General features: G+C 66.0%; 2 protein-coding genes across 2 annotated transcripts in view; one reads left to right on the forward strand and one right to left on the reverse strand.

Moving 5' to 3' along the window:
• F751_2240 (hypothetical protein) overlaps positions 1-6,722 on the reverse strand; it is a gene marked incomplete at both ends in the record, with an annotated part of 7,734 nt that extends 1,012 nt beyond the window's left edge. The window contains 14 exons of the mRNA XM_011401289.1: positions 332-1,318; positions 1,841-1,988; positions 2,251-2,471; positions 2,663-2,827; positions 2,957-3,146; positions 3,456-3,557; positions 3,642-3,779; positions 4,091-4,269; positions 4,480-4,560; positions 4,737-4,865; positions 5,026-5,340; positions 5,483-5,593; positions 5,883-6,460; positions 6,581-6,722. Of these exons, the coding sequence (XP_011399591.1) occupies positions 332-1,318; positions 1,841-1,988; positions 2,251-2,471; positions 2,663-2,827; positions 2,957-3,146; positions 3,456-3,557; positions 3,642-3,779; positions 4,091-4,269; positions 4,480-4,560; positions 4,737-4,865; positions 5,026-5,340; positions 5,483-5,593; positions 5,883-6,460; positions 6,581-6,722 (3,486 nt within the window). The remainder of the gene's footprint in view (positions 1-331; positions 1,319-1,840; positions 1,989-2,250; positions 2,472-2,662; positions 2,828-2,956; positions 3,147-3,455; positions 3,558-3,641; positions 3,780-4,090; positions 4,270-4,479; positions 4,561-4,736; positions 4,866-5,025; positions 5,341-5,482; positions 5,594-5,882; positions 6,461-6,580) is intronic.
• Positions 6,723-8,790: 2,068 nt separating this feature from the next.
• On the forward strand, positions 8,791-9,210 carry F751_2241 (hypothetical protein; the record flags this gene model as incomplete). Its single annotated transcript, XM_011401290.1, has 2 exons — positions 8,791-8,792; positions 8,979-9,210. Coding segments are annotated over 2 exons (234 nt in total).
• Between the last annotated feature and the right edge of the window lie 1,371 nt (positions 9,211-10,581).

The raw sequence follows: 10,581 nt of genomic DNA on the forward strand, positions 1-10,581 counted from the left end.
GGGTTGTGCAAGGGGGGGGGTGGCACCCTGGGCCCCGCGGCCGCCCGAGTCCTGCGCCCGCGGGGGGGAGGGTGTGGCGGCTGCGGCAAGGTAGTCGGCCGTGTACTGCTGCGACGGCGACATGCTCTGCCAAGATGGTCACAAAAGGGGAGGGTGGGGGGGGTGGGGGAGATTCTGGCAAGAAGACAGGTGTGATGCACTCTCGCGATGACCTTGCTGCTGAAAAACACGTCATGCCCTCCATGCCTGAATATGCAATCGCGGCAGCACCGCCTGTGAGCACCGACACCCCCCTCCGAGAGCTCCTCTTCCCATCCCCCAAGCACTGCACCTGGTACCAGGCGGGCGAGTATCCGAGCGCCGCATTCTCCTTGCCGTGCCCCGCCCCTGCGTAGCCCCCCGGCGGCGTCTTGGCGGCCGACAGCGGCGTGCGTCCGCCGGCGCCCTCGCCCTCCATCGCCTCGGCCAGCTGGCGTGAGAGCGAGGCGCCGCGCTCGTTGGGGCCGCCGTCCCAGCGGCCCCCCGGGGTCGCGGCGGACAGGGGCGTGCGCGCCAGCGCCAGCGCGCGTCGCGCCGCGCTGTCACGAGGCATGGGCCCCGGCTGCGGCGTGGGCGCGGCGCTCAGTGCCGCTGCTGTACTGCGCGCTGGTATCGGGTCCCAGCTCCCCGGGGCTGGGCCGGCGTAGGCTCCGCGCACGGGGAGCGGGGGCGTGGGCGCCGCCTCCCCTGAACGCCAGCCGGCGCGGATGGCGCCCTCCGGGCCTTCCTCGACCCAGGACTGCAGCTCATTCTTTGACGTAGGCCCCTCCCGGGCGCCCTGCTGGTCGCCAGCAGTCTCCTCACCAGCGGGCCGGGCCGCCGCGATGCCGCGCCCCGGCCAGGCGCGCGCCGCGGAGGCCACGCCCGCAGCCGCAGCGGCGTCGATGCGCGCGCGGATGTCCGGCAGGGGGCTGGCTCCGCGGCCGGGCGAAGCGCCGGCCAGCCCCGCTGCGGCCAGCGAGCGCGTGACGCTGGCGGTGAGCCGGCGCTGCTGCGCCAGGGGCATGCCCACCAGGCCCGGCGCGGCGGCGTGCGGCGGCGAGCCTGCCTCTGCTCCAGTGGCCCGCCTCCCCACGCCACCGACTCCACGCCCAGCGTCCGGCGAGGCGGGGCGGGAGGGCAGTGGGTCGGCGATGGACCCCTCCGTGAGCTCGAAGATCGTGCGCAGCGTGTCCTGCAGGTCGTCGTCGAACGCGTCCCAGTACCAGGTGCGGAAGAGGCGGAAGGCGGTCTGCTTCTGCAGGAGGCAGCGCCGCAGGCGGTCGCGCGCCTCGGCCGCCTCGGCCAGGTTCCCGCGCCACGCGTCCCAGGCCGCGGCGACGCGGTGCAGGCGCCACCGCGCCTCGAAGCGCGAGAGCGCGGTGCGGCGCTCCCGCCGCGCGCGCGTGGCGCCGAGCCACGCGCCCAGAGCGCCGCGTTGCAGCGCCAGCGCGCGCCGCTCCACGACGTGCGCCAGCACCGCGCGGCTGCGCGCCGCGGCGGCCGTGTGGCGCCTCCAGGTGGCCAGCGCACCCGCGCACAGCATTACGCACCGCCGCTCGACGCAGGTGCGCAGCGCACGCTCGCGGGCGGAGCGCCGGGCCGCCGCCGCGTGCGCCCAGACGGCCAGCGCCGAGCGCCGCAGCGCGCGCGCGCCGGCGTCGGCCGCCGCCGTCACCGCGCGGCGCGTGGAGGCCGCCTCGCCGGCGTGCAGCCGCCAGGCGCAGAGCGCGGCGCGCAGGTTTGTTGCTCTACGGCGAGCACTCAGACTCTCCGCGCCACGCCGAGCTGCTGCGAGACGCGCCGCGCGCTCAGATTTGACCTGACGCCAGCCGTCCAGGATGGCTGCGAGGCTGCGCCGGCGGGCGCCCTCCACCATCTCCGCCACGCCAAGGCGCTGGCGGACCGCTCGGTCGGCGGCGCCGCGCCAGGCGCCCAGCACCCTGGCGCACTGCTGGCGGTGCAGGCACCTGGAAGTGACGGGTGTGCGATGGGGAGGGTGGGTCATGCCGGATGACGCTGGCGACTAGGAAGTAGCCAGTGAGGGTATGTGCGCGGCCGGCCTGGCGGCCTCAAGACCCCACTGGACGACGTACAGCTGAGCTTCTGGCACCGGCGACGGGTGTCCCACCTCGGTCGCAGCATTTCTTCTCGAGTACTCACGTACTCAACTGATTCCACTCCTCGCACGACCCCCTTCCCCTCTCCACCCCACTCAATCGCGCCCCTCACCTTTTGGCGCGCTGCAGGCGCTCCTGCTCCAGTCCCTTCTCGGCGGCGCGCGCACGCCACTTCCCAAAGGCCCAGCATAAGCGCAGGTCGGACACGCGCATGACGGCCTGCATCATCTTGGCGCGTTGCGCGCGCTGCGCCGCCACCCAGGCGTGCCAGCCGAGCAGCGCCTCACGCGCAGTGTTGGCTCTCACCTGGGCGGCCAGGGCCTCTGCCCGATCCTGCAGGTGTGATGGAGGGGTTGCGGCTGGACGGGTGTCGGATGTCCAAAGATCTTACGGGGAGGTGCCAGGAGGAGGAAACACGGCACCCCCCAAGGGTCGGCCCACCAGGCTCGCATGATGCCCTCACGGCTCCCCGTGTCCGACACCCGATCAAACTTGCTCCTCCCCGCCCCTCATCCTCAGTGCACCTCCGCCAGTCGGCCCGCGGCATGGGCCTCGCGCCAGGCCTGCCAGACCAGCGCCGCGCGCCGTCGGCGCTGCCAGGCCTGCACCAGGGCCACGGTGCCTCGCTCGGCCCGCACCTCGCCCACCCAGCCGCGCCACGCCGCCAGCACCTCGGACTCGAGCACCGCCTGGGGCGTGTGGGGGTGGCGAGGGGGTTGGAGGAGTGCCTGCAGGCTCGTTCGCCGACGTGGTGCCGCAGCTCAGGTGCACACGGCGATGGGCACGTCACGGCCGTGCGTCCAGGCAGCGCAGCTCACCTGCCGCCGTAGCCCGACGCGGGCCAGGGTGGCTGCCAGCGCGGCCCTGGCGTCGCGGGCGCCCAGCCAGGCGCCCAGCGCCTTGCCGACCAGGACACGGCGCCCGAAGCGATCGGCCTGGCGGGCCATCGCCCGCTCCGACCGTGCCGCCTCCGCGTTGCTGGCGAGCGCCTGCAGCACCCCGTGCGCCCTGCCGGGGGGGCGGGGCGAGGCGGCATCGGGTCACCAGGAGGCGGGTGTGTGAAGAAGGTGGCGGGTCTAGCGTGCGCGTTCCTTGGTTCCGCACCTTGCACGCCCGGGACCCCCAGCAAGATCGACATACTGCTCAGGCAGGTGCAGTCTCGGAGGTCCCCACATTCCTCTGCCCTCGTCCACCGAATTCCCACCTGAATCCCTGGCAGTCTGCGACCTGGATTACCCCTCGCCCGAATCCGAGTTGGGTCTCCCCTCCTCCCCGACCACACACCCCCCGCACACAAACAGCTCCACCAGAACACACCTCTGCCGATCGGCGCGGGCCAGGGCCAGGGCCATCAGCGCCCGCTCGCGCCGCCTCCCGACCATCCACTCCCTCCAGACCGCGAGGCAGGCCGCCTGGCTCCTGCGCGCGCGTCGCTCGCATGCGCCGTCGCCCCTGCGGCGCAGCGCGGCGGCGCGCGCGGCGGCCTCGCGCCACTCGCCCAACGCGGCGGCCTGCAGGCTGGCGGCCCTGCCCTCCAGGCAGCGCGCCACCGTGGCGCAGGCGAGCCTCAGGCCCTTGGTGTGGTCGCGCCAGGCGGCCAGCGCCGCGTGCTGCAGCGCGCGGGCCCTGCCTTCCACCAACCTGGGTAGGAGGGGGAAGGAAAGAATGGGGGGGGTCCAGGTCACTCAAAAGGTTCGGGGGGGGGGGGGGGATGGGAAAGGTGCGATGGTGTGCCAATGGAGTCGGGGATGCGACGCATGCCCTGCGATTCAGCTCCATGCCAGCGGTGTCCATGCCTACGTCATCCAGAGCACTGCAGGCACAGGGAGTCAAGGCAGCCGTCTTGCAGCACCAGGACCGGCGCCACGCCACGTCCCCCTGCCACAATCGCAGCCTAAGCCCCTCTCTCGCTCATGAATGCCACCGCCAACGCATGCCCACCCTCCACTCACTGGACGAGGCGGGAGCGCCTGGTGGCGGCCTGCTGGGTCTCGGCCCTCCAGGCTCGCAGTGCCAGCTGGGCGCGGCTTCGCGCGGCATGGGCCGCCGCCTCGACCTCCAGGCTCGCGGAGTCGGCGACGCAACGGCGCCAGGCGCCCAGGGCCCGCCGCGCGCGTGACAGAGCGATGAGCTGGCCGGCACGGGCCGCGGCGGCGGCGTCGCGCCGCGCCGCCTCCGCGAAGCCGCGCCAGGCCGCGATGCACGCGCGCAGCGAATCTGCGCGCCGCGTCGCCGCCGTGCGTGCCCGCAGCGCCTCCAGGCCGGCCTCTCGCTCGGGCGCCAGGCCGCGCCAGGCGTGGAAAGCCTGGCGCAGCGCGCCTGCGTCAACGGAGCGGCGCACGTGCTCCAGTTTCGCCGCCGCCTCCTGGCGCTCCTCCACCCATGCCCGCCAGCTTGAGAAGGCCGCGGCCTGGCGACGAGCCTGTGGGGGGCGAGATGAAAAGGGTTGTTGATTCACAAAAGGGACCTGTAAGGTCACACCTGCCACCGCTGACACCATGGCAATCCACAGCCCCACCGGGATGCAATCGGTAACGAACAGGGAACGGCATACAGCTGGGCCCATAAATTCACGGGCTCCGGGCCGATGCTGCTCACCACCGACTGCGCTACAGCGCGACGTAAGAGGGCCTGCTGCTCCCGCCGCAGCTCCACGGCACCCGCCCAGGCGCGGAAGGCCTGGCGCAGGCGCATGGCCGACAGCTTCTCCACGGCTCTCCTCAGCAGCTGGAGGGCGAGGGGGGGGGGAGCGAGGGAGGTATTGGAGATGCATGTGCATGGGGAGACAGAGAAGATCAATTCCAGGATCAACGGCTTGTCTAAGCCAGCTCCACACGCGGCCTGCCCTTTGGCGCCAGCAACCAGCCCCGCCATCCTCCAGCAAAACCTGCTTGGTGTGCGCCGCGTCCTCGCAGGCCAGCCGCCACGCGTCGACGGCCAGACCCATGAGCCGCGCGACGCGGCGCCTCGCCGCGGCTGCCTCCCAGGCCCGCCGTCGGTTCTCGGCCGCGGTGGCGGCCCTCCAGGCGGCAAAGGCTGCGGCGCAAGCGTCGCGCCGCCGGCGTGCCGCCAGCGCGGCCAGCGCAGCGCCGCGCGTGGCCTCGACGGCGGCCTGGCTCCCTGCCAGCTCCCGGGACCGGGCCCGCACGGCCTCCAGGAGCTCGGCCACATCCAGCTCCACCTGGCTGCGCAGCGACTCCACCTGGGCAGGGATCGGCAGGGGATAGGGTGAAGGTGGTGCGATATATGTTTTCATGTGGGCGGACGGGCATGGAAGGGGTGTTCTTCAGCAGAGGGGACTCTGACAAAGTATCCCCGCGAGCAGTTTGACGAAACAAAGTCACCTTTTCCACTGCCCAGGCGCGGAGGTGGGCGGTTGTCTGCGTCAGGTCGGCGAGCCTGCCCTCGGCCTCGCTCCTCAGAGCCTTCTCGCGGTCGACATAGGCAAACCATTCCTGTGGGTGGGGAAAGGGTGAGCGAGCATGCTTGGTGGGGCGCGCAGGATAGGCAAGGCGGCAGACTTTGAGGAGCGACTCTGCTGTGTCACCCGCTTTCTGTGTGCAAGGGAAAGCCAGCACTGTCCGCTTCATCTTGACCCTTGCTGCGCACGGTAAACCACCGCCCCCACACACAAGAACCCTCTTAAGCAGACACACACAGCCACACACTCGTCATTCGCATCCTTTCCCTGCCTGACTCCACTTGGCCACCCGGGCCCGAGGATCTAATCCAACCCTGCGCTACCTGCACGACGACGTCGGAGATGCGGCGCAGTTTCTCCCTCTCCAGCCCAGCCATTCCGGCCTCCGGCACGGGCGCCAGCGACCGGGGGGTGGTGCTGCCCCCCACGCTCAGCGGCAAAAAGGTCCCCACCCGCACCAGGGTCACATGCAGCTGGACCTGGGGCAGGCGGCGGTGCTGCAGAACCAGGGGCTGGGACGTCTCCCAGGGCTGGGCCAGCGCCTCGGCCGCCCCAGGACCCAGCTGCCACTGCTCCCAGGTCCCCAGATTGGCGCTGTGGAAGGCGAGGCGTGCGGCGCCGTGCTTGCGGGCCTGCAAGAACCTGTCCCCTGCCGCGGCGGAGCGCAGGCCCAGCCACTCGCCGGACAGGACCACCTCCAGGTGGGTGTGGGCGTCGGCGGGGCCGCAGCGGCCACAGGGCCGGAGCAGGGCGGGACCCTGGCCCAGCGCCTCGCCGACGCTCGTAGAGGCTGCGTGCACGCGGAAAAACCTGTCGCCGTCGTCACACTGCAGGGCCACGGCATCGCCGGTGGAAAGCCCCGGCCTGGGGCTGGCATCGGGCTTGAAGGCGCGGGGGGCGGCTGCATGGGCGGCATGGAGGGAGGTTGATGGGAGGAAGGGCCACTGTCGAATGTAAACGTAGGTCAAGGCACAATCAGTTCCCTACATGCATTCTTGTCTCCATATCTTACGGCGCTCACCCTTGTGGCAGGCCAGCGCCTGGCTGTAGGTGCTGCGGGGCGAGGAGGCCCGGCTGGTCTGTCTCGAGGCGGGGGCCGAGCGGAAGGCAGGCAGGTAGGGGGGTCGGGGAGGGTGCCCCGATCCCGTGGAGCCTTGCGACATGGGGTTATCGCTGGCTCCGGGCCGCAGGGCAAGCCCTCAGGACACCACGGAATTCGAAAAGTGCACCCCGACACGCAGACAGGAATGCGGCGTCAGAGCTCCGTCTGGAAGGGCCTTACCCACGGCATCTCTGGACTCTGGAGCAAAATATGGTAGTGGTCAATTCAATATCGCAGTTCTCTGAGTTCTGCTCTGCATATCTCCGAGGTAGGCTGTCGAGCGCATTTTGCACTCCGCGGTAGAAAGTTCGGCCGAGCGTCATGAACACGGAACTCATGTCGCCTTCTGTAAATACCGTGATGTGCCCGCGAAAGGAGTTCACAACCTTTTTGTGCTTTAATTTCAGAACATTCATTTAACTTTTCAGAGCTAGCGGTACATGGGAAAGAAGAAGGCCAATAAACGAAAAGGCGCACTTGCTGCTCACTATGATTCAGTCGATCTTGTCTTGAAAGATGTCAAATTGAGTCTAATCAACTTCGAAAGGCATATAAATGACGTGAGAGGCTGTTCGAGTCCCACATGTTCTCTCTGCCCTGTACATGGTGCCGCTGAGTACTGGTCCCCCCTTGGCTCACTCCTCATGGCAGGTGCGCCAACTGGAGACCGATGCGCAGAAAGACACGGCGAGGGCGAGCGCAGGGATCGAGCTGGACAAGCTCGTCCAAGGTTTCGGCCTTCTCACCTCTTGGTGGGTGGGTGGCAAAGGGTTTGGGACTCTCGCACATTGTTACCTCGGCAGCGCCGATATTCGTAGGTGAATCGAGTGGGTTCCCACTGTATCAGGGATCACGGACTGCACATGGGCAGAGCGATACAAGTGCGTCGAGTGCGGACGGAGATACAGACGCGTCTGAAGGCTCTAGTAGATCTGCACTATGCCGATGGCATGGTGGTGAAGAGGGAGCATCCTCCCGAGCAAGTTCACAGCTCAATTCGCAGCTGGTTCAAGGACGCAGAAGATCGACTCAAGGCTGAGGTGTGTCACAATGGAGGCTACTACACTGCCAACCTGGTGCATGGGAGGTGGACCAACATGTCAACCTGCCAGTTTAAGCACAATAGAAGCGGCACGAGCCCACCCCCTCACAGATCAAAAGTGTGGAGAAGGAGATGGAATGCTTATTGAAGGATCACCATTTCCAAGCGACATGCGGGCCAGCATTGCAATTTTTGGAGGACACTGGAAATCGTCACAAATCCCATCTACAGTTTGCAGAGCAGGTTATCCCTCTCATGGACAAGGGGAGGCTGATGGTGAGCATGGATGACGGTGGGAAAGAGCACCGTGAGGCCAGGCACGTCTGCATGCCTCGTCAACTTGTCTGGTGTGGGTGCAAGTACAGAGACTGTGGTCCAGCTTGTACACATCTTCCAGAGGTTTGGGTCTTCCAAGCATTCCAAGAGCCACTGGCTCATTCACCAGGAGGCCGTCCTATTGAGACTCACTGCTGAGCACTCCATGTCGCAGGCAGAGGAGCTGCATGGCACCCAAGGGAAGCTGGAGTCCTACCTGAGGAGCATCAGTGCGTCCAATACAGTGTCAAACCTCGCAGATGAGACGTGTGTCGGCTAGTTTCCGCCCATGGAGCAAAGGAGGGTGGTTTCAGGACCTGTTTGGTTAGTGGGTGCTGTGCTCACTGATCCTGGAGCATGCACTTTTACTCAGCCCCGCTTGCTCATGCCAACTAGCGTGACCTGGGCCATACTGAATGGCCTCACAGATTCTCTCAGATCCTGTCCGTCCTGAGACCCACGGCCAGACAGTCTCCTTTTGGCTCGGTGTTTGCGTTGGAGGCAGGGTCTACACCTCCAAGAAGCAGGCAGGCGCAGGCAGGAGCATTCCTGAACATGCTGGATAAGGCAGGTTTTCACAGGCTGCACAGAGTGCTCCAGGAGAGGCTTGAAGCTGAAAGCTCTCCCAAGAAGCCTGGAGCCGGGCTTCAGGAGCAGCCTGCACCCCTGGCCGCTGCGTCTGCCCTGGCTTCCGAGCCACCCCTTCTTGGACCGGTGTCCCTGGCCGACAAGGCAGATCTCCTCTGCTCTCAGGCCGAGAGCCCGCTGGCCGATGTGAGGGGAGGCTCAACAGAGGGTGGATGTGCTCTTCAGGAATAGGGAGGGGGATGGTGCACTCCCTGTTCTCGATGGCTGGCCGCTATGGGAGGAGCCATGATACACTGCCCGTCTTCATCAACAACAGATCCAGGGCAGCTTGTGATTGAAGGACCTCTACGACCGCACATGTCTCACTCACAGGATTCTGAGCGGTGCAGTGATAATACACCAAGGGATGCTGGCCTGTCATCTGATCCACAGCTACACGCCATTCAGGTGCCTCCTGGTTGGTCCGGGGGGGGGCTCCACTGGTTGTTCCTCTCCCAAGGGGGTTTTACTCCTGGAGATAGTGCAGCTGACAGCGGTGCAAGGCCCGCAAAGCCTTTGCCATTCTCCAGAACAGCTCTGGCCCAAATATGCCACCTTCAAATGACATGTTCATGGGAGTCAAGGGCCTACATCATTACTCCAAGTCCCGAGTTCTCTTCCCTCCCTTTGCAGCCCACACTGTGGAAATATCCTCGGGAACTGTACAAGCTCTTGGACGCTGAAACGCTCTTCTTTGCTTTCCACCACCTTCCCGGGACCAGGGCTCAGCTGCTTGCTGCACAGGAGCTGTATCGTCAGGACTGGCGATACCACATGTGGCAGGGAGTCTGGTTTCAGGTACGAGATAGTATGTGCTCGAAAGGGTGGCCCAGGGATGACAGACAGTACAATGCGGAGAGCAGATGGTTCGGCCTCCATAGCGGGTGACTGAGCGTCCTGACGGAATACTGAGTAGTGCATTTCCACCCTTGCGGCACCGCAGCGTTATGCAGAGCCCACAGCGGGGGGCCAGCCTGGCGACGACTGGGAGAAGGGCTCATACATCTACTTTGACTACCTGCTGCATGGTAACGACCATGATATCGGCTGGTGCTACCGTCTGAAAGAGGACTTCCTGTTCCAGTATGCTGCTCTCGCGGTGAGGCTCATGATGGAAGAATGTCGGCCAGAGGGCGACCCGAAGTCTGTGACCTTGCATTGGGCATGGCAGTCTGCACAGCATTCACCATCGAGAATTTCATGAGAATTTCAGACCCACACAAGCCGGAATAAGACCCCTCTCGCCCTTGCGCTCAGGATGCCATCACGATTGAGTAGGCCACACGACAGGACAATAACTTTATCCCAGAGGGACGGCAATGGACATTAATGAAGCGCATAGGGCTTTGAGCTGCCAGATAGATGCTGTACCAAGTGTAAGGAAGTTCAAAAGAGGCATTTACACACTTTTAAGAGGTCGAGGTAGCGAGCGAATCAAGTCTGCCATGCTTGATGGTCGAGGTCCGCGTCAGCATGGGACCTGAACGTTGTACGGCAGGGTACCACAGAGACCACGAAACTCGCGGTCAAGTTTTTCGACGCTATGCCATCACCAGCAAGATTTCACCAACGAATATCACTTTCGCTGCTCACCCGGGGAGGGCGTATCCCTAGAGCCGTGCGCAGTGGGAAGCACGCAGCTTCGCGCGTTGCCATCGTGGTCCAGTATTTTCACCGCTGCCTGGGACCCCTGACGCCCAGCGGGTGTTGTGGAAGTTCCAAGCTGGAGACCCCGGTACTAGTTTCCGGGCTGACTGGCGCGCAGGTGCGTTCTCATGGGTTGCGGAGAGTTTTATCCCTCCACGACGGGGTATGACGCGCGGATTCTAGGGCAGTGGCTGGGTTCATTCGTGCCAGCTTACATCGTCATTGGTTTCGGTGGAACGTTCGGGCTTGATCGGGGGGCTGAGCGCCCCTGCTCGGACACTTCTGTTCG

This window comes from Auxenochlorella protothecoides (assembly GCF_000733215.1).
Source record: "Auxenochlorella protothecoides strain 0710 unplaced genomic scaffold scaffold2, whole genome shotgun sequence".
Taxonomy (NCBI): domain Eukaryota; kingdom Viridiplantae; phylum Chlorophyta; class Trebouxiophyceae; order Chlorellales; family Chlorellaceae; genus Auxenochlorella; species Auxenochlorella protothecoides.